Here is a 22,435-nt window from a genome sequence, read left to right as displayed (position 1 = left end):
TATGGATAGGAGAAGGGTTTCTTGTTTATTCTTTTGCATAACTTGCTTCAGCCCATTGGAGAGCAGGGAAGCAAGCATTCAACATAGCATAGCACAGTACAGGTCAAATGGACAGGGTGGATACACGTCGATTCCGGCATGGATGAGTGGTGTTTGGATAGGAGGTGATAGGCCAAAGTTCAATGATGAGGGAAAGGGGATGACAGGCGAAGAGACACCCCTGGGCGGAGGGCTTCCGTATGTAATTAAAAAGAATTGATAACTATATTTCACTCATATTTTACTCTTGTGATGTTTAACAGTTTATTGAATGCCCATGTTTATGTGTGTATGAATTTGTGGTATCGATGCTCGTCAAATGCAGCCAACCGTGTCAACCGTGCCACCTCTTTCTATCCGGGCAGTGTTTGGTGACAATAATAGAGAACGCTCAGCGTTGTGAATATGTACGCAGTAAAAAGATTCCCATCCCCTTCGATATTGTTCTCGTCTACTGTCGTCGGCCGAGTGCGTTGAACAGGCTTGTTCGGGGGTTCTCGACGGCTCCCTCAAATGTCTTTGCCCGCGAAGCCTCGCTCTCGGGGGTGTTGTATTTGTCAAAGGATCGGTCGAACTTGGCTGATGTGATGGCGAGCTGGGAACGGACGAAGCCGGCGACGACGGCGAAGCTTCCGACGGCCATGATGATGGGGAGAACCCTTGAAGAAAAAGTGTTAGGATGAAATCTGTGAATGAGTTGAGCTTGTTTCGACTTACTTGGGGGCAGCAGCGGGCTTGGCGAGGGCGGCCATTGTGAGTGTTGAGGCGTGTAAGTGAGTTGAAAAAGTAGGTTGAGAAGTTGTCGAGATGGAATAGCCTGCAATTGGCTGTGTATCGATGCTTGTATTGAAGAGCTTGGTGAAGAAAGAATCACTCCATTACGAGTTCCTAGGTCATCTTTATATCAAAATTTGGGTCTTTGGCCCTTAACTTGGGCCCTTGAGGCGTAGCATTCACATAGGGCTCAATGCGGTTGCGAGTCGGTCGATGGTGGTGTGATTGCTGGCTGGGACCCTGGGCAGTCTGACCCTATTCGGGCGATTCCGGGGAACAGGGCTCGCTGGATGAGGCTGATGTGTTCGGACGAAAGAATGCATGTCTTGTATGAGTTATAGAAGTGTTTATTTAATTAATTAATTGTTTTTAAATTGTTTTTTGACGTCTTTGTACTTTGCCAAGTCGCTGTGATGCAGCCTGGTAGTTGATACTGGGGAATTGTGGGTATGCTTTGTAGCGACCACTAACAGTGAGGATATTAATTGTTACCATGATGAACGAGTATCGATCATGACTCCCAACTCTGCGCATAAAACCATGACAAGAGTCCATCCCATGATGCATCTCTAGATTTCGGCTCCAGCCGGAGTGAAATCTATCAACAACTTTCGATGTCGCGGGAACGAATTCGCTCCTCCTGGCATCATGATTGCCCCTTTGGTGCTGACCATCTGACGATTCGACGGGTCGGGGTCCACCGAACGAGTTCCCCCCTCTAGCCCATCCCAATCAACCACAAGGTCATCAGATCAACCTGAGTGCCGCTCCCTGTGGCAAACCCTCGTTGGCCTTGCCTGCTGGCTGTTGGCTAAATTGCCGTGGCCCCGGGCCGCGTGGTGCCATACCCCAGATAACATCGAACAAGGACGAGAATGAAATCCCGACGTTGGAGGAACCCCCTGCTTGAGTACGTGGCATGTGATGCTACCCAGACTTGGGCCATTGATGACTGATATTAGGCTTCTTCCTCATCTGCTGACAGATGCTCAACGACACCTGCCAGCCCTCCTCCCTATCCGTCTGGGCAACCATTGCTCGGTCAAGCCTCCGCTACTTCTTCAGTAGCACGCAACTCCTCCAAATAAGCAGCCCGGGCTTTTAGATGTTCAAGATACCTTTTTCTCTCTTCATTGCCTCGTACAAATTCTTGATGTTGTCGTCGCCCTTTTTTCTGTTCATATCTTTCTTTAGCAATGCGATGCTCTATGTCTCTGCGTTGACGAAGGCGATCCTCTTGCTCGCGATACCATGCCTGAGTGGACCACTGTGTCTGAGGGTCCCAATCAGGGAGTTTGGCGTTGGCAATTGCTTTAAACGTCGGCACCCATGTCGGTACTTTGCGAGGAGTCGGGTGCTTCTCTGCATCTAGGGCGACCATCATGAGCATAGCTCGGAGTGCGAAATGGGCGTCGTTGCCCGCCACGTGTAGAAGCTCTTCGTCGAACGGTATTTCTAGTCTCTGTAGCAGCCACTGCAGGGGCATGGCGTAGGGAATATCGAACATACTCAGGGCCATGTTGGATATGTCGAAGACGTATGTGCGAGATAGGTCTAAACCCAGCTTTTTCAACGCCCGGTGCTCCCTCTTAGGCCCGTAGGTCACGAGGATGTTAGGCGGTGAACACAGTTTCTTGAGCATCTCCGCGATCTCAGGATCGGTGGCCATCTCCGGGGTTCCACACAAGAAGTCGATACTATTCAAGGGGTGGAACATTGGGTCATGAACCAGATAATGGTGAGATTCCACGGCTTTCTCTAGATCCATTTCACCCTTTTGAAGGAGCTCCAGGGATCTTGTATCGAATATGGATACCCCCAAATGGAACTTGATGGGTAATTCGTCACGATGCATCTGCTTGCCTTCCAGGCAGACAAACCTTGGAGGGTGAAGCACCTCTATATTTGAGAGATGTTCCCGCAACGGTTTCGATGCCCACGCATCCGCGGCGTAGCCGAGCAGCACACGGAGATCTCGCTCATCTGTTTCGTGGTTCTGATTCAATATTCTCTGAGGAGAAGAACGGAGACCGAATTGTTTGGGTTGCTGTCTCCTTGTTATTCGAGCGGGTGAAAGCATTTTCGAGCCGGTGTAGCGCTTTAAACGACCTGCTGGGTCTAGCTGGACGCCATTCATGTCCACGTCTTGCCAGCTGTGATAGTCATCCATGAGGCCCATGTCTTGCCAGCGGTGATAGCTAGCAAATTGGTGCTTGCTGATGAATGTCTGATGTTGCCAAGCTCTCTTGGCCGGTGCCGGCCAAGCCAGATGGCCCTTCCCATGTTGAGGGAGTCGGATACGAAAGGCTGAGATCATGTGGTGAAGTTGTATAAAAGTGAAAAATGAGGTTTCACATGATTCGTGAGAACCAGGACGGTCAGTTACAAGACTGTGGCGGAAGGCAGTGGCAAGCCACGGAATACACGAGCACGTGACCCCACTCCGACCGAAGTTGTACGCTGTGGCTTGTCCTCCCTCATAGCATCTTGACCATGAACATCAACGGGCAACATCCATCCAATGCACAAAACATTTCTTGATCGATTCTGCAAGATGACGACAATTCGGGCCTTCACCCCTGGTTAGAAACCGACTGGCGATCCAGTGGCCCGCCTCATCACTGACCTCTAACCTGTAAGAGACTCTTCCTACGTGCTACTCCACCGACTCCAACGGCGTTAAGCGGCAAAACTCTGTCGCTAATAGAGACGGTGCCTGGAAATCATGGGGTTTTTTCGCTCCTCGGAGTCTTGACCAGCTGAGCTAATCCCAGGCTAGTCCATCCCTGGAAGCCAGGCGGACCTTGACAGCCCGAGCGTATGCCCGAGGACACCACCAGGACACCAGTACCCCCAAGGGCGCAGAATAACATGGCATTTCGATCCTTTTACGTGTACTATTTCTTCTTCTTTCTGTTCGCCTTGTCCCTTAAACTTCAGCCACGGCCTGGGCTTGTACTTCCCCGGGCGCCATTGACCAATCGCCCTGTCAACATGACGCCTCGCAACATGTAACATTGCACGGTTTATGGGGTCTTAAAGAGCCTGCTTTCCCCATTGGAGGCTCCTCGTCCTGTTTCCAAGTCGTCGGAACACTCTTCGAGCGAAGATGCTGCTTCAACTTCTCCCACCGACTAGGGAATGGGCCAGGAACCTCAAGTGTGCCCGTTTCTAGCTCTCACCTCCGCCTACCATTCCTCCACTTGCCGCGGCTCCCGTTTCTGTCGCCCGATGAAGTCCTATCCTCCAAAGAGACGTGGTTCTGTCAGAATACGACGACGACCGAGAGGCGTGCGACCGAGATGAACTCAATGGGCTCGGCCAGCGAAACCCGTTCTCAAGATGAAGACGAAATCCCCATGCCCGAGTTTCATAGCCTTGCAATCTTGCAAAGCCACAATGAATCTTCTACCGGACATGTATCACTGAATTTTGCAGACGCGCTTTGGCTTCCACGTTCGTCCAGCCTTGATACCACCGCGGGGCGGGTTCGTCGCGGCGTGGCCATCGAAAAGGAGACGACATTCCTTCGCTGCTGTCGGCAGTATCCCAAAGCCGTCGGCTGGTCCCTGTTGCTGTTCCTCACGGTTGTTATGGAGGCATACGACAAGTCACTAGTTACGGGTTTCCTTGCATTTCCGGCCTTCAGGCGAAAATATGGACGACCGACTTTGCCACCAAACACGCCTCCTGAGGACCAAGTGTACGAGATATCGCCTTCATGGCAGATGGGCCTGCAGAACGCGGCCATTGGCTGCGAGATCATTGGCCTCTTGGCACACGGATACATCACCGACGTCATTGGATATCGCAAGATGATGATTGCAAGTCTGCTCTGGATGTGTGCTGCCGTCTTCGGGGCCTTTTTCGCCAACGGCATTGGTGTCTTACTGGCATCGCAAGCTCTGTGTGGTATTAATGAAGCCTACCAATCTCGGGTGATGCCTAGCTAACAACTACTTAGGAATATCATGGGGCGTCATCCAGACCTTGGCTGCCACATATGCAGCTGAAGTTGTGCCATCTGTCCTGCGCCCCTTTGTGTTGAGCAACATCAACATGTGTTGGCTCGTTGGTCAAGTGATTGGGACTGGCATTCTTCGGGCATTGGTGCACAACTCATCTCAGTGGTCCTATCGCCTCCCATTTGCCTTGCAATGGGCTTGGGCGATACCCCTGTTGTTTGGCATCTGCTTTGCTCCTGATAGTCCATGTGAGATTAAATCCTTTATACCCCTAAGTCTTGTGACTTGACTAACACAAGATGATATACAGGGTGGCTTATCCGTCATGGAAGGACAGCAGAAGCAAAGCACGCTCTTTATCGTCTCAGCAACGAGAGCAACATGGATATCGACGATACGATAGAGCTGATGCAACACACCAATAGAGTTGAGAAGACTCTAAAATATGGGGGTGGCAGCTATCTGGACTTGTTCAAGGGCGTCAACCGTCGCAGAACCGAGATAGCCTGTATGGCTTGGATATGTCAGGCACTCTCCGGTTGGTCTCTCACGTCCTACGCGCCGTACTTTTTCGAACAAGCCGGCTTCGACGCGTCCAGCTCGTTTAACCTCTCGGTTGCTGGATACGGAGTTGGTATCCTTGGTGGCATCATGTCGTGGACTCTCCTCTCGTTCGTGGGTCGTCGAAAGCTATACCTCTTTGGCTTGCTGATACCAGTCATCCTGCTTCTCGCCGGTGGCATTGTCTCGGTAACGCTGGGCGATCGCAAGGGCGCAGACTGGGCCCTGGGGGCCATCATCATCGCCATGACCTTCTTCTACGACCTCACCATCGGTCCGGTGTGCTACGTCCTCGTGGCCGAGATCCCATCCACTCGTCTACGCGTCAAGACTGTTGCGCTGGCCAGGGTGACGTATAATATAGCCATCATGGTGAATAACATCGTCATGCCCAAGATGCTGAACCCGTCAGCGTGGAACATTGGTGGGAAGGCGTGCTTTCTCTACGCCAGCACAAGCTTTGTCTGTTTGATCTGGTGCTATTTCAGGCTACCCGAGACGAGAAAACTCACGTACCTGGAGTTGGATATCTTGTTTGAGAAGAAGGCTCCGACGTCCAAGTTTAAGGAGCTGCAGGATAGGCTGGACGAGACTGCGTACCTGTCTATGACGAGGACGGAGCAGCTGAGGAGCACATGGCATGGATGGCTGGCATATTCATAATTGCAATGATAATAGAGGTTCATAATAATCAACTATCACTGAAAAGGGGTAAACAATTGGCATATCAATTTGGCTACCTATTTGACGTAATGTGAGGGCTAGCTATCATTATCGATATCCTTGATGATTGTACGTGACAGTTATCTGAGAGCAAGAGGAAGAGACACAAGGTAGAAAGAGCCTGTTATAGAGTCTCCTTTTATGATTCTGTTGGATCCTTTGCTAGGGTATGTACCACGAATATCCATTACCACGGATATCAAGCCCATGTCAAATATTCACTCCCCAGCGAAGACATAGTCTTGTGTTGTCTCCCTTTACGTAGATCAGTACAGCCCTTGTATTGTTGACAGCACCACGACTCCGGCAGCTACAGAGCCGATGGGGTCCAATGGATGACATGCTTAGCAACTTCCCTAGCCTCGCTCTATCATGTTATCGGTGTTACTCGGACAGACCGAGTTCATGGCCATATCCAAGCATGTGATTTCCCATCTCGTTTGATTCAAGGGGTGTGTAGTTACTCCCAGGAACTGCCACGCCGTGACTGAGAATGTCAGTTCTTTCTTCCCCTTGCTTCACGGAGATTATCTCCAAGAGGCAGGTGTCTTCTAACAGTAGTTCTTTTGTATCAAAGTCACCAACCCCCGGCTGCACATCTTGATTGACCTTCTACAAGTTGCCTACTCCCATGTTAACAAGCATCAGGGCTATCCCTTATCCCTGCCCTATCCCAACCCCAGAAGATCAACTTGATCATCAACCCGCAAATTTACAGACACACACCGCCTCTCGTTAAGCGCGCTTCACACTCACGCCGAAAAAAAATCACAGCAGTATCTAGCGGTCTAGAACACCTCAGTTGTCTCCCCCGTCCCCATCTTCCCCAACCACGCGCTACTGCACATGTACAAGAGACCCTTGCCGAGTAAAACGACCAAAAAATTCTTCCCGCCTTATTTCCCTCTACTTAGCGGGGTAATTTTAAAAATTCCCTATCTTTTGCTGGCTTGCCGGGAAATCACCGATGGGCACAGTACCAGAATGTGCTCTCTGCTCGGTGCGCACTTCTAGCCTCCCCCTGGCTAATTAGCGTCTGAGTCAAAGAAAAATCTCCACAAGGAAAGGAGACCAAGGGGTGTTCCGTTTCTTTCTAGAAGTTTTCTTCCCGCGTGATCTGAGCTCTCGAGGGACAGTGTCTGTCAGTGACCCCCACGGTCGAGGAAGGTCGTGCCGATCCAGTTCTGAGAGAAGGGCTGAGGATGGAGGAGGAGATTGTCAATAAGCGGCCCATTGATAGGCTCCCATGTTTGACGCTGACTTCATCACGCGTTTCCAGCTTGCTCGAGTCCTCATTGACCGGGAAACGACGTACAACACATACTTTTTTATCCATGGGGTAAAAGTGGTTGGGCATGCCTGCATTGCCAATTGCCCATTCATCGTCGAGGCCAAGTTTTAGCCCTGCCGCTTTCGGCCATGCAAGAGTTCCCGCGCCAAAACACACACGAGATAAGACTCCTCAAGATGCATGTGTATGTGTGACTGAAAAATGTGCGTTCGATTCAACAAATGGTATCCGAAAATATAGACCGCTAGTTCTTGATGCCGCCTGCGCCCCATGCCGCCCTGACCTTTCCTTTTGCTGTCTGTCTCAAAAGGCAACTCAACTCTGTGTGAGTTGAGTGAAATCTGTGTGTGTGTGATATGTACCTTTGTTTGTGTGTGGTAGTTCAATGCCCTTGTCCGTATTCGCCAAGCCAAGCCAAATGCCCTACCCTTCCAAAATGCCAACTGAACTCCCTCAACAAATGCAATGCAATGCCTGTCTCCCCCTTGCTTGCCAGCTTGCTTGCCAGCCCTTCTCCGCAATCGAAAACCTCCTCTGCATTCCCGAGAACTCTCCTTAGCCCCGGCATTGACAGCGAGTGAGCCATTTCACTCATCAGCCAATGCCGTCTGAGTGGGGTGCAGACTGAGTCCTCAAGGGTCTTGCCCGAGAAAGAAGAAAGCGAATGCAAGAAAATTTTTGCAGACAGAAGCAAGCAAGCAAGCAGTCAATCAATCAATCAATTCCACCCTCGCCTCGCCTCGCCTCGCATGCATGCCAGTACAGTGCTTTGAATGCTTTTTCTCCACCGACGGTGACAGAAAGGGGAATAATAAAAACAAGAAAGAAGAAAAATTGGGTGATGTGTCAGAACTCCTGAAAATGCCGGTCGCTGTCTAGATGATGTTATGTGTCCCATGTCGAATGGGATGGGTTTCGTGATTGGGTGATCGTGTTGCCATTGACAAATGTCAATTGACTTGGTGCCGAAATCTTTGTTCCGAGGTCCAGTTTCGAGACTGGCGTTTCGGCTTCGTGTTCGGGGCGGATTGTGCCATGCAGTGCTGCATCATTTCCCCTCGTCTTGTCTGGTCGAGTCAGGTCAGGGCCCTGTCAGTTTGTCGAAACTGCTGGACATTGCCGGGGTTCCATCGCCGGCTTGTGGGACCGTGACTCGTGGCTGGGCTTCCAAAATCCTTCCATTGTGGTTGGGGGGCGAAAATTTGCATCATTTTACCCAGTGGTGCGGGTAGGCTTCCAGGTACTCCGTAATGAGCTCAGGAGGTGGGCGCTTTGTCGGCAGGCATCCCGTTGCTTGTCCTGCCCGATCCGGCATTGCAAAGGAACCCTGCTCAGGTACATGACGTGTCATCGCTCTGCAAGAATCGGAGGCCCTTTGTTTTGACCTGCTCGTGGCTTGTGGTGCTGTGGTACAGCAGCATTGCCCTTGGCCCTGCCCTTAAGCGGTGATTGGAATCCACCGCACCGGAACTCCGTTGGGTGCCACCTCGTAGGGCTTTGTCGACATCTGTCTCGGGGGGAGTGCCCAGCGGGCCCGGCCGGGTTTTTGGTCGTCTAGTTTTCCGCGTTTGCGCATAGCCATCTCCATCACGGCGATACGGATGAAATCGGGGTTTTCACGCATTTCGCGCTGTCGCATGCCCGGCGGTGTCTGTGTGGGGGCCTGCGGCTGTGGCTGCTGAGGCGCAGGTGACGGTTGTGACTGCAGCGAAGTTGATGGATAAGCGTTTCGGAAAGATCCCGGCGCCGTTCGGGAACGCTGGATCTTGTAGGTGCGCATTTGAATCGAAGCAGCAAATGTGCCTGCAAATACCGTCTTTGTCGGAGACTCAATCCGTGCGTTGGTCGTAGGGTTCAAGTAACGGCGCATCGCTGCTGAAGGTATCTCCTCCGAGACGGGTGGCCGGCGTTCATCAGCATAGGGCACGTTAGGGTCAATGGTGAGAATCGAGCGGGTCAGGAAGTCGTCCGGAGGGATAGATGGAAGGTTGATGGCCGAGAAAGACTTGGCAGCCGATCTCAAAGCACGCAGCGATGCAGTCAAGTTCGACTTGAAAACAGATCGAAGCGGCTTAAAGGGCTGTAGGAATTGCAGCTTGCTGGGCTGAGCCTCTTCAGGTTGTTCCAGGGTGATGATGTCCATCTCATCAACATCGGCGTCATCTCCAGCCAGGGGGTGCTCGTCCACGGATCCAGGTGGTGAGATAATAGGCTCCAGTGACTTTCGCATGGGAGTAAACCTCGTCCTCCGTGAGCAGAGGCTTGGTGTCCTAGGGCTGTCCAGAGATGAGAGGCAGTCGCTGGTGAAAGACTCATCAAGAGAAGGAATCGAGTCGACAGAGTAAGTCCTAGTTGACATGCCGGACCCGATGTTGCAGTCACTAACGCTATCGTCGTCATCGGCAATCTCATGAGGAGGCGAGAGCAGCATGTCGAGAGGGCTGCGGCTAAATGACCAGCTCAGCTCCTTCTCGGACGCCTGCTGGCAGTCGATGACCTCTTCCACAGTCATGGTCTTTTCGCTGCGGCGGCGGCGCTGAAGTTGTCTTGGCCGGGGAATATCTGTCACAGCCAACAGAGCGGCAAGCGAAGGCGACATTGTCTCCGATGAGCGCGAATCACGGGGCCGTCGGCGCTGAGATGTGTGACGCTTCTGGGGGTGGGTTCCATGGCGGTTGTTGCTGGCGGAGGGAATCTTGACCGGGCTCGTCGGAGTTGTCGGCCTTGTCGTCAAACTCGTAGTTGTAGTAGGAGGGCTGGAAGGGGAGAGACTAGAGGTCTCCCGCCGGTCCTTGCGTTTGCCCATTGTTGCATCGGATATTGGTTGTACTGGCGTGATGGTGACTGTAATGTCGTTCTTGCTATCGTCATACTTGGGCGACCAGCGCGGGAGGGTGAATGTGGTCGGCGTCGGCGTCGTGGTTGCGGTTGTGCCAGTCGCCGAAGAGGATGGTCGAGATGCTGTATACGAGTCGTCGGTGTAGGCGTAGTTTACAGAGGAGAAAGAGGAGGGCGAATATCGAGGAGGATGCGAAGTATGTAAAGGAATGGAAGAGGACAAGGACAAAGACGAGGGTGAAGGGGAGGGAGAACGGGAGGGAGTGGGAGTGAGGGCGGGAGATAAAGAGGGAGTCGGAATAGATAAAGCCGTATTGTGATTACTCGCGGAAGGAGCTGAGGGAGGGCGCTGGCGCTGATACTGGGTTTGGCACTGGGTTTGGCACTGGCGCTGGGCCAGCAGGAAGGAGCGTGGAGTCATCATAGTGGCCACCCCCCAGTCAATCCTAGTCCGAGTCCCGGAACCCAAGACGGGGCAAGTGCGACAGGGCAGAGCTTGGCTGGCTGGCACTCACACTCGCACTCACACCTCCGTCAGACACCTCAGTCAGACAGCCAGGGCTGGCCAGGTGGGCTGCAGGTGGGTTGGGTCTCTCGGGTCGGTACCTCAGGGCCTGGTGCGCTGGCAGTCAGTCTCGCGACAGCGGGGCGGAGTGGGCCCACGGGGCGGGCTTTCAGGGCCTTCCGGGGGGTTCTGCCCTGTGCTGTAGCGTGCCTGCGCCTGCTCAGCGTGCAATGCTCCAGGGTCGGGCGGCACTGTAAGTTTTTGTGGGTCCCACCGGCGGTGCTCAAGGCTTTGGTTTCCAAGCCGCCTCAGCTTTCAGCGGGCAAGCCTCCTTTCACGATGTCTGGGGATCCGTCTCTTTCTGGGTCAATGTGTCACTTTTTGTATGCCTTTTGGGCCTCCCAGCTCTGACGTCGTCTTCTGAGGGGCTTCCGACGCCCGATCGTTCAGCTGCTGTCTTCCTCCTTCTCGAGCGAAAATCGACACCGAGTCTAGGGCCCAACCGGCTGAGGTTCCAGGCCCAGCCCAGTCCCGGATGTGAGATCCGCACCGCAGACAGGAGGGCAAGAGATGCAAAGCAAAAAAGCGATGGACCAGTCCGGGGATGACCGCGTGTCCGTCTTGTCCCCAGGCTGTGCGTCGCAGGACAATTTCAGTAACGTAAAAACGAAGCCTTGGATTGGCTCCTAGGGTCAAGGGTGACGCTTGCGAGCTAGAGAACTGAAGTTGTGATGGACGCTGGGCGAATCACGGCGTCGACGGTCAAGTGGCCCCTCAGTGATGGACCCCGAATTGCCTGTGTTGCAAGCAGCTGGAGGAGGGTTCGAATGACGCTACCGCGGATGGCGGGTCGTGCCTTGCAGAGCGCTGAAGGGTTTCTCTGCTGTGCTTATACTCGTGTCGTGTGTCTATGGCGTCTGGGGGAGAGGCAGATGCCGCGTGGGCGTAGACGAATCGAAACGAGAGACTGTGATCGTGGGGCCGCGGAGAAAGCTGAAGGCCATGTTCGCCTAAGAAAGGCCCGTATATCTTGACAGCTCGTGGATTTGTCGATGGATTGATATAGACTAGAAGGAGACGACGGCCTCTTGCTCAGAATCTCTTGGCTCCCCCGGCGGATGAGCGGTGACCTCGAATACTTATTCGACAATTGCCCAATGCATGCACCCTTGGTCTTGGTCGTGGGGGAGGGGAGTGATCCAGATGGGGATAACTGGGGTCCTTGGGAGAAGAAGGCGTGCCAAGCAAATGTCTGAGATTGAGCGCAACAATCAAAACCACAGGCTCGACCGTCACGAGGAAGCAATGGGTGGACGTCGTCCAAGACGTAGCGCCAAACGGGGGAGCACAGTCGGCCAACAACAGGACAGAGAATAACGGCCCTCTTTGAAAGGGGACACACACGAGAAAGCCTCGGCCGGCCACACGGAGGATCAGGATGAGCTGGTCAGGTTGTCGGGTCAAAGACACATGCAGGCAAGGGTGCCGACGGGATGAAGGACGACGACAACGAGGTGCGGATACGATGGATGCAAATGTCCTGTGATGGTGGACTGAGAAGATATCGATTTCGAACCGCGGCGGGCAAATCGAGATGAGCCAGCTGGCACAACAGCAGTCGTCGAGAAGTGTTCCATACAGATCCCGGCGATGGATAGAGGGACGTAGGTATGTATGTATGTACCCCAACCTCTTGACCTGCCTATGATATGACTGTCTCTTCTATCAAGCTGAACGACGGCAGGCAGACAAGAGATAACAAACACACGAGTTAAGCTGCCTGATTCGGGTGTAGGTCCTATCGCGTGCCCAGCTGATAAGGCAGCTCGCCGACGCGCCTCACAGGTATCACGACGCACACGCCTCAGCCTACCCGTCATGGCCAGGGTAAGCAATCTATCTCGAGCCAAGCTATTCTATAGCTGCATGCGTGAAAGGGATTTTTTTTTTTATTTCTGGTCGCGACTCGCACTTTTGATCTTCACGAGTCGGCGCTTGTCTCGCGAGTCAAGGTGAAGGAAGCCGAACCGGAGGCCCTCGGCGGCTACTCCGGCAGTCGTCCGAAAAGCAGAGACCGGACCCTCGGAGCAAACCTTGCATGGAAATCCTTATCTTTTGGCTTTTGCACGTCGACCGTTTTTTGGTTTCCCATCCGCGTCCGGCGGTTACACTACCTCCACGGCCCAACATCACTCCACAGGCACATGTATCTATCAATCGGCCCTCCGAACTCTCACGAACAGACAGAGAGTCAGAAGGGGGTCGTCTCCCTCTGAAACCTGTCAGCATCTGCAGGGTCCCGGGAGAGCGAATAGGCCAACGACCTGAGGGCAAGACATTGATTCATTCCTGGTGACGCCATGTCTCTGTTGCCGAAGGGGGTCAGCCCTCCCCCCTTGCGCCTGAGCGTGCCGGATGGATTCCAATGGGGTCTCGGGGTGAGGATAGGTTCGAACTTCTGGAGGGGAGGGTGAGGAAGAGGTGCGAGTGGTGACGCGCAGAGCCAACAAGAACGGGAGGAATCTTGCTTGTCGCCAGTCTGTCCTCGGCCGTGCCGTCTAGTTTTGCGCTGGGAACTGACGATCATTCTCTCACATTTCGCCGGCTATCACTTGGATTTCTCCCAAGAACCCCCTTTACCTTGGTTCCGGTCCTTCTCGCTGTGACATCACCGAAACAACCCAGCCCTAGATGCTGCTCTTCATCCCTGGTCACGCGAAACATGGGCCATCCGATCAATCCGTCACACAGCCCGTATTCCCCCAGTTCATGCTCACTCTCTCGTTTTGGGCAATGGGACCAAAACCTTGGTGCCCCCTCCACACTGGAAGCTTGCCTGTCCCTCGTGCTCTTGTCCCATCCCGTTTTCCCTCGACGCTTCTCCTTATCACGGCCGTCTGATTCGTCCTTGACCTCTGGCCCTGCGCCGCGCCGTCATACGCCATCCACCACCCACACACACCAATCTCTGGGAAAAAACGCGGGGTCTGGATTCCCCACCTGCAGGGTCTGGCTATCGTGGTTGGTGATCCCCTCGTTCGCTTCCAAAAGTTGGCCGACAATATTGAAATTCCTGCTGCATTCTATAGGTGGTGTGCCAGCTGGTCTGGGATGTGATGGATATTGGTGGTGACTTGACAAGGTTCTCGTGTTCAGATTCGGTTGCGTTCATCGAGATCTCCCAGGCCCATGTTCACAGGAATACTCTGTGTGTTTTATTCTTGGCTGACTGACAACTGCAGGTGCCACGCGACAGAGACTGGTCGGCCGTCTTACTGTATCGTCCCAGCACCGCCTCCTCATCTGAGAAGGCCTCATCAGCCCAGGCTAGCATCTCGGGTGCCTAGCGAAGGCTTCCGCGACCCCATGGACCATTGAACCCCATGTTTCACTCGACTGCCATCACGGGACCCGTCAACTGACCTTGAACATGAACGACTCGTCAGTTTGTCGCCTCTGCGGTTCCCATTCGTCGGTAATGCCAGCAGCAGTTCCTCAACGCATGCTCTCTCCATACATACCCCACGCTGTTTATCTCGCTGTCAGGCCAGCCCCATCAACTCCGGCCATCGGACAAGGCGCAAGTTCGCAAGCAGTTTCTATCCCCCCAATCGCCGCTGGGGCCAAGCTTCAAGATTAGATGAACTTTCAACTAACTTTTGTCAGCACTCTCTCCTTATCTCAACCGAGCGATTCCCTTTTCATCGCCCGGCTCGCCTTGCCGTTTTCAGGTAGGGAGCAGAGCGGGCTTGGACAAGTCGAGAAGGTACGTACCGTCGTTCCCTGCGACGATGCAACCGTGCCCACTATTAGCCGCTGCTTCATGACGATGGCCAAGGGAGCTTCCCCAGAGAAAGCCATTCAGGAGCTATTAAGAAGGGGACCATATTTCGGGTTGACTCGCTGTTGCGGTAGTTGTCGCCGAATGCAAAGGTTCCCTTGGTAGATCAGGCTCTCAGTCTGTCTACTACGTAGTAGATTGACGACAAAGTACCAATTGGCCCACTTGCATAGGTAGCCAGTCACGATACCTTCCTTGAATGCTCCCTAGGTTCCACAAGAGCCAGCGGTATGGTTCAATAGATCAATATGGTTTACAGAAGCTTTACAGATCTATATCTTCTACCTATCACGTTCCATTGCTAGTGACAGTTGTTACTCCTCCTCTGTGCCAACACTCCCACACCATCATCTCCCTGTCAGCCATGATCTGTTCCCTCTCCGCAACCGAGACCTCCAGGCAACTGGCCTCATTGCTCAAGTCCGCACAGACAGAGATGATCTTCTCTCCCTTTGTAGGATCCCCGGTATCCCCCGGGCTTGCCGCCACCATCGAGTTGCCGGCCGAGATTCTCTAGACCAGGAAGGGCAGCTGGCGCAGGTCTAGATATGCATGGAGACACACTTCCCGCGTGGTGGTGCGCTTGCGTGCTCGTACGATAGTCCGGGGTAAGCTGGATCTGCGATGAGCCGAAGAGCTGCTCCAGATGACTATCGAGATTTCATGACTGCTGGGCTCACTTTGACAGCATTGATTGTCTCTATTGTGTGTGAATGAATGGTTTAATGTTTTTTTTTTAGGGGTTTTTGCATACTATATCTATGAAGAGAACTTTAAAATGGGTAAATACTTGTCTTCCATTTCATAGACTTATCCTAGGTCATATGAATATGTCTCAGTTATGGCAAATTGATGCTCGCATTCCCAATACACAAGATAATCCACAGAGACCAGGACATTATTCTTGCAATCGTGATAGAGCATTTCAGACCCTTGACATTTCAGAGGCTGAGTGAGGTAGTTGAGAGTTGTCCCTCAGCCTTTGGAGGGTGTCCGGCTATAGGGTAATCAGGATCGACATCAGGATGAAGTCTTTGGACAATCCAGACATCTTATGGAGGATGTGGCGATATAAATGAGGGGGCTGGATCTCTCATACTCTGTCTTTCTTGTTATTATGAAACTGTCTCGGTAAATCCAGATAACACAGCAATGGAAAGCTACAAGGCCAGTGAGATGTCAATCCTCCAGGCCCTACATCTTAGCGATACTTTGACTTCTGCACGCAGATTAGCAACAGTGGTTATGAAACAGGATCATTCCGTTTAGAGTGAGCGAGGGGGATTGATGGTTTCTGGGTTCTGGAAACAACTGTCGGATCGAACGGCGATGTGTATTGGCCCCTCTCCTCGACTGGGTTTGAGAGAACTGGGCACTCTTCCTTTGCAACAAACTTTTTTTTTATTGGATTTTTTAGTCTTTAGTTCTTTTTAGTATGTAATATAAGCTCTTGGACAACTTCATTCAAATCTTGGCTACGATCATTTAATGGAACAGCCACTAAAATGACTGCCCACCCCGTGGCTCATCATGCCAAAGAACTCCCCATTTCCACAGTGTCATTGTCAGCTGGTTCCGAGTTATTATGACGATTTCAGATGCCAGTGTCATTGAGTAGCATAGATAGGAAGAAAAAGAATCCAAGAGGCTGCTTTGACACCCCCCCCATGAGCATATCAGGGATGCCAGGTACACAAGGGACTTGGAACGTAGGATACTCAAGGAACTGTATTTGGGCAAATGTTGATAGTGATAAAGGTTGAGGAACTTCATGGTATTTTTGATATCTTTGCTCAAGGTCCTTGGGGTCTGGAAGCCGAATATCTGGCCGGTGGAATGAACTTGATGACCTAAAGCCGTACGTTGAGACGCACTCCACAGTACGGGACATGGTTTCTAAAGTTGATAATGGCTACGATACATATCATAGAGAATCCTAGACAGAGATTCAAGTGGCCCTTCAAATGATACGTGTTTCAACACCAAATGATCATCCTGAGCCAACACCGACGTAGGTGTTAAATGACTAGCAACCCTTAGCTCCACCAATGCTCCTGGCTACCAAACCTCTAGGCGTGACACATACATTGTCAACATTCTCACTTGCACAAGAATAGTCGGGTCTTCCTGATGCCAGGTTCATTGAGAGCGGCCAAGCCATAAGCTGGTTCAGCACCTCTGACTAGCACATACGACCATACCCACTGGAGAACTCGGGATCCCGTCCGCTCTCCCATAGATAAGCCAGTGAGGGGCGGATTAGTAGTTGGGTCGGTGACGACCAGCGAATCCCCGCTGTTGTATGTTTTTTGCAGTTTGTTTCTTTTTTTGCTCTTTCTTTATCTTGTTGTAAACAGTGTGTTGATGTGAAGAAGAGTGGTTGGCGTTGATACCGGCAAATGTGGGGGATACCTTGAGACAACTCTGGTTTTTTTGTCAATGGAATTAAGGCGCCCCCTATGCTGGTCACTTGGAAGAATACGGGAAACGCGTGTGAAAAGAAGAATAACAGCTGGCATACTCCCATGTCTTCAGATCCTTGTTGTTGAGTTGCGGTGGCTCATTTCGTATCGACACCGCACCAAAACTCTGAACAACACGGCTCAAGGGATCGTCTCTCCGAAGACTTCGGAAAGACCTAAGGAGGACATTCTGCGGTGTGTTTGAAGTGGTAGATGACCGTTTAGTTACATCGGACTATGTCCTCCGAGAAACCTCATTCGGGCTCACCCCTGAAGCCTCCTATTCTGCCCTCCAGTGCAGGGATAACTAGATATAACCCGGGAACTTCATCCATATTCAGCTAAACACGCGGTCATCTGGAATATACAGGTTAAATGGGTACCCCTCAACCCGTAGAACCTCTAGCGAACGCGCAATATCCTTCAACGCCACAAGGGTCCTGGACGGGAAATTCGGCGGAGAATCGACAACAACATCCAAGACCCGGAGATGTTTGAAACCTCTTAGATTAGCTTTCCGTCTCCTCCGATCTTCCGCATTGGGCCTCCATCCCTCCTCATCTTCCCTTGCAAGCTCCAGCTGGGGGTTCTCCAGTCTTGGCCCACCGACGAGCCATCTCCCCTTGACCCATTCCTGCTTGGCGAAGCGAGGGTTGGAGATCGGGCGCTTAAATGGATTCCGTGAACCGAGATAGAGTTGCTCAATCTTTGTGTTTTCGACTTTGATCTTGTCTGACCATTCGCTCATGTCTCGTAGACTCATCCCGTCAAGGACGAGGGTTCTCAGCTTCTCATATCCGCCACCGAATAGAGAGTCGGCGAGATGCAGCCACTGACTGTGTTCACGGAAATTGCATTGCAGCGCCTTGAGGTTACCCAGAATAAGACGTGGTGGTCCTTGGGTATCATCGTCCCGGCAAGTCATGACCGTTTCATCGACCCATTCGTCGACCGTGACGATAACACGCAAGCTTGGGTGACCCATGGCGCCCTGCATGGATGCCAGTCTTCCCCAGCCTGAGTCGACGTGATGAAAAGAGAGGGACTCAACTTTTGTCGCCATGTGCAGTATCGATAGAAACGCAACCTCTAGATATTCCGAACGCATTCGCCCTTCCCGATGAATCCAGGTTTTGATTCCGTTTCTGTGAAGCCAATGCGTGGTTCCACGGTTGAGCCACCAAGGAGGGCAGCAATTGCGTTGCTTAAGAGTATCCTCGACCCATGCGATGTCTACCGTCCGCTCCATCTGCTTCCGGAACGAAGACCCCCGAGGTCCTTTGCATACAGCCTCAAAGTCCAATGCGGTGTCACAATAAATGTGGCGGATGGACGGCCCGACCTGCGGATGCTTGAGGATGTCGACCAAGGCTTTAGTTAAACGGAAGGGGTTGCAAATGTCCAGAGTTGTGTACAGTAGGTGTCGGATGTTGTGATGAACAACTGTACATGATGCTGCGAGGCTGATCAGAGCCTGGTGATGCACCTCCAGATCCGCCCACTCAGCATCATCGGTGGTTACAAGAAATGGGGAGGTCTGGGCGAGGCGATGGGCAAGTTTTTCGGCAATGAGCACTATGAGCTCGAGGGGTATAATCATGATGACCGCGATGTAGTGAGATAGAGTTAACAGGTTTATGCTTATGTGATATAAAGAGAGGATAGTTTGAGATGCCGTCTTACACAGCTGTAGTTGCAGGGGAGCGCAAACCCTAGTCTGTTCTTCTACCCGCTATATTTCCATCATCAGTCCTAGGCAGACGTCCTAGAAGCTTGAGCTTGTATAAACAATATCAGTTTCATTGTACAAGCAATATTGGTTGCTACAAACAATATGTGTTGTCCTATCCAAATTGTTTGGAGTTTATTACCTCGCAGATCTTATATGCATTCATCCGTTCTTAACAGAGCCGCGAATGCTACGTCAACGGACGGACCCAGCCAAAATCTCAAACCGCTACAGTTTCGGTCGCTTAAACCGGGATAAAATCAGTCCATCCCTTAGAAAAAAAAAAGCAGGGTTCCGTATGTTTCGTCTGGGAAACATTTAAACATCCACCAATCACGGCTTCATCCCAGACGCCCAACGTGAAACTGCCAAGATGAGCTTCAGTGGTGGGAATATCTGCATCGTCGGGGCCCTTTCATCTGAGAATCTCCGTTGAGAAGTCTTGGCGGTTGAAAGGGGAGTTGGTATTTAATGTCATGATTCCTCGCGATCGAGTTGTTTGTTCGTTACGCCTCTCGACGCCAGCCGTTGTGTGAATTCTTGTATACACATTCTTTATTTTTCTTCTTCATTCTACAACATCTTCTTGACGCTAGCCGTCCTGATATATTCATTCTTTTTATACCTAAAAAAAACTACACCCCTTAAAAACAAATTCACAATGCGCTGCATTCTCTCCCTTCTCTCCTCCGTGGCCCTGGTGGCCGCCCACGGTTACGTCGAGAGCGCGACCATCGGAGGAAAAGAGTACGAATTCTACAACCCCAACGTCGACCCCTACTCCAACCCCACCCCCGAGCGCATCTCGCGCCCAATCCCCGGCAACGGCCCCGTCGAGGACATCTCTTTGATCGACATCCAGTGCAACGGCTACACTGCCGGTGGTGTCAAGGGCAGCCAGCCTGCTGCTCTGCACGCCGAGGCTGAGGCCGGATCTACTGTCAACCTTCGCTGGACTCTCTGGCCCGACTCTCATGTCGGTCCTGTTCTGACTTACATGGCTCGTTGCCCTGATGAGGGTTGCGATGCTTGGGAGCCTGCCAGCGAGAAGGTGTGGTTCAAGGTTCAGGAGGCTGGGCGAGAGGGAACCTCCAACAACTGGGCTGCTGTAAGCTTCATGTCTCCAAAAATTCCAAGTTGAGAAACTAACAATACCTTAGACCTCGCTCATGAAGGCCGACAACGAGGGCATCGACTACACCATCCCCAGCTGCCTCAAGCCCGGCTACTACCTCGTCCGCCACGAGATCATTGCCCTCCACGCCGCCTACCAGTACCCCGGAGCCCAGTTCTACCCCGGCTGCCATCAGCTCAAGGTTGTCGGTGCCGGCTCGACCGTTCCCACTGACCTCGTTGGTTTCCCTGGGGCCTATGCTCAAAACGACTCCGGCATCGTCTATGACGCCTACAAGGGTGAGTTCTATCTGTCTGTCAGCTATTGTATGCCCGCTAAATGTTGTCCTAGCTTCCACCTACAAGATCCCTGGCCCTGCTCTGTTCACCTGCTAAATGCAGACAACGCTTCGCCGTGGGGGTTGAGGAGATGTAGATAGGTCTCGTTCTCATGGCCGCCAGTCGGCATGATGAACAACGTTTGGGTTGTACATGTATTCGAAACTTCTTGTACATATACCTACATTGCATGTACATTTCTCTTAAAAAAGACATAACAAGCCTGGCTTTGAACCGGCTTCACTCTTGCCACTTCAAATAATACGTGCATCAGTGAAATGTCTTGAATTACATGGGGATATTAAACTTGCTGAATCACTAACGACGGTCAAAAGCACGCTTCCATCACTTTTCCAACTTCTTGGTGTTTGAAGAACTGAATGTCGCAGCTCTCTTGATGACTTGCTGTACCTCTACAACAGGAGCCTCGGTGTGCACCCACCAGTGCCAGACAATAGCCAGGAGAACCACAAAGATGGTCAGGGGAATCGAGATCCACCACATTGTCCAGAACAAGGGCGTCAGCATCACGTTCCATGTCTTGCCATCGTCGTGGGCTTCGGACACGAACAGCTGGGAGCCAATGACTGTGGCGACGCCCGTGGTTGGTAGGAAGATCATGGTGATGGCGGCAATCACCTTCATCGAGTTGGAGTCTTGGATCATCACCATCGAATCCTGCTGCGTGACCAGGTTAAACGACAGCGTGATTGCATTGTCGATGCGTTTCTGGAGACTGTTCAGACGCAGCTGGCTAGAGCCGAAGAGCGAGCGCCGGTACTGGAGTGTTTCGCGCAGCTGCTTCAGGACAGGCTCGTTGGTCGTCGGCCTCGTGTGCTCGTGGTTGCCAACATTACGGATAGTAGCGTCGACGAGCATGATGCATGAGTCAATGGCCTCGGCGATGTGGATGATGTGCTTGGCGCAGTTGTGCATGGCCGCAAAGGGGATCTTGGAGCTCATCTTGCGAATGTTTTTGGAGTTGGCGTACTCGAGGATCAACTGCTCCTGTTAGAATGGGACGATAAGTAAGGGGAGAGGGTGACTTGCATGTTCTAGAGGCCCAAAGACAGTGTTCATCTTCCAGACTGTATCGTCGACTTCAAAGTACAGCGCCTCAAAGAGCAGATCAAACAGAATGTACGGATCCGTCACGACGTGCTGCCACGCCTTGGCCGCGACAAACTCATTGATCCTCTGCCTGATTCTAGGCATGGCACCGAAGCACACCAGAGTAGTGCTCCCGTCGTTCTCTACGCGAAGGAAGAAGCCCGCACGGTGCCAGCTATAATCAGCCTGCGGGAGCGTCGAGATGTGGTATCCCATAGTTGCGGCGCGGTTGTCCACCTCGGGCGGATTCGAGCCATCCTGCTTGATGTCGATGTTCTTGCATAGGAAGTGGAACCACGAGCTGGAGCCATTACGATCGGTACTTCTGCCGAAGCTGTGGCTCACGGACTGGAGCCGTTCTTTGGTAAAGTCGCCTGGGATGTGGAGGATGTCGAAGAGCTCGAGGGTCTGCGCGAGGGCATCTCGACGGGGGAGATCTAGAGGAGCAAACCTGAGAGAATCAGTCATTCAAAGTCTCGATAACAATTAAATACTTCCGTTCCTGTAGCTATTCCCAATTCATGGAGTTGCAGATGGCGCAAACTTACACAATCCTCAAGCTCGCCTTTTGGCGGAGACACTGCGCATTTGGCTCCAGGTACCAACGGCCCTCGGGATGATCTACAACTGATCAGCGGCTAGATCGCCTACGTGGGGAAAAACGTCTTCTTACCGTGGGAAACCTCCCAGATGTTGAGCATCCACTGAGGGAGAGCAACGGTGATGGGTGTCTGCGTTGCTTCTTGGGCAAACGCATCGTGAGGACTGTCTCTGTGCGTCCACGACATGATGAATTGCCTCTACCTTTCTTTCTGTGGACCTCTCTTTCTTTGCTAGACAAAAACTCAGCCTGACTGACTGTTCGCCCCTCGACCGTCTTTTTGACACAGTCAAGTAATGGGATGCTTGCCGCCGCGCAACACTCAGGGGTCTCGGACTATCGAGCCACGGCGTCGAACCGGCGCAAGGCATCCCATATCTAGGACTATTTCATGGCGTCGAGCTATTTTCTGCAGAAATATTGTTCAGGTCTGCCGACTATCCAACGGATGTTGCGTCTAGACCGACGCCATGTTTCAGCCTGCAGACGCCGCATCGCCGTCTCTGAACGGAAATGCAGGGCTTTTAGCTGTGCACGACCAAAA

The 22,435-nt window shown here is 52.3% G+C and overlaps 6 protein-coding genes and 1 pseudogene across 7 annotated transcripts, besides 1 other annotated feature; 2 read left to right on the top strand and 5 right to left on the bottom strand.

Annotated features, from left to right (window-relative positions):
- Positions 1–490: 490 nt before the first annotated feature.
- Positions 491–893, bottom strand: NCS57_00881400 (uncharacterized protein; the record flags this gene model as incomplete). The annotated part of the gene is made up of 2 exons (XM_053058617.1): positions 757–893; positions 491–698 (listed from the first exon to the last, which is right to left on the bottom strand). Exons 1-2 carry the CDS (start codon positions 789–791, stop codon positions 491–493), a joined length of 243 nt encoding a protein of 80 aa, XP_052912448.1. The 5' UTR covers positions 792–893.
- A 962-nt stretch (positions 894–1,855) lies between these two features.
- NCS57_00881300 (uncharacterized protein) lies at positions 1,856–3,112 on the bottom strand (the record flags this gene model as incomplete). Its single annotated transcript, XM_053058616.1, has 1 exon — positions 1,856–3,112. The coding sequence occupies exon 1, from the start codon at positions 2,990–2,992 to the stop codon at positions 1,856–1,858; it is 1,137 nt and encodes a 378-aa protein (XP_052912447.1). The 5' UTR covers positions 2,993–3,112.
- A 970-nt stretch (positions 3,113–4,082) lies between these two features.
- NCS57_00881200 lies at positions 4,083–6,002 on the top strand (annotated as a pseudogene). The gene is made up of 3 exons: positions 4,083–4,725; positions 4,778–5,026; positions 5,089–6,002.
- Positions 4,083–6,002: a sequence feature.
- A 2,789-nt stretch (positions 6,003–8,791) lies between these two features.
- Positions 8,792–10,615, bottom strand: NCS57_00881100 (uncharacterized protein; the record flags this gene model as incomplete). The annotated part of the gene is made up of 1 exon (XM_053058615.1): positions 8,792–10,615. The coding sequence occupies one exon, from the start codon at positions 10,613–10,615 to the stop codon at positions 8,792–8,794; it is 1,824 nt and encodes a 607-aa protein (XP_052912446.1).
- Positions 10,616–17,336: 6,721 nt separating this feature from the next.
- On the bottom strand, positions 17,337–18,599 carry NCS57_00881000 (uncharacterized protein; the record flags this gene model as incomplete). The annotated part of the gene is made up of 1 exon (XM_053058614.1): positions 17,337–18,599. The coding sequence occupies one exon, from the start codon at positions 18,597–18,599 to the stop codon at positions 17,337–17,339; it is 1,263 nt and encodes a 420-aa protein (XP_052912445.1).
- A 790-nt stretch (positions 18,600–19,389) lies between these two features.
- NCS57_00880900 (uncharacterized protein) lies at positions 19,390–20,237 on the top strand (the record flags this gene model as incomplete). Its single annotated transcript, XM_053058613.1, has 3 exons — positions 19,390–19,836; positions 19,889–20,141; positions 20,194–20,237. The coding sequence occupies 3 exons, from the start codon at positions 19,390–19,392 to the stop codon at positions 20,235–20,237; spliced, it is 744 nt and encodes a 247-aa protein (XP_052912444.1).
- A 288-nt stretch (positions 20,238–20,525) lies between these two features.
- NCS57_00880800 (uncharacterized protein) lies at positions 20,526–22,078 on the bottom strand (the record flags this gene model as incomplete). Its single annotated transcript, XM_053058612.1, has 4 exons — positions 20,526–21,182; positions 21,231–21,741; positions 21,839–21,911; positions 21,964–22,078. 4 exons carry the CDS (start codon positions 22,076–22,078, stop codon positions 20,526–20,528), a joined length of 1,356 nt encoding a protein of 451 aa, XP_052912443.1.
- Positions 22,079–22,435: the final 357 nt, after the last annotated feature.

The sequence above is a fragment of the Fusarium keratoplasticum genome, chromosome 6, assembly GCF_025433545.1.
Source record: "Fusarium keratoplasticum isolate Fu6.1 chromosome 6, whole genome shotgun sequence".
NCBI lineage: Eukaryota > Fungi > Ascomycota > Sordariomycetes > Hypocreales > Nectriaceae > Fusarium > Fusarium keratoplasticum.
Note: the sequence above shows the minus strand (reverse complement) of the source record. Positions and strands in the feature narration are given on the sequence as shown.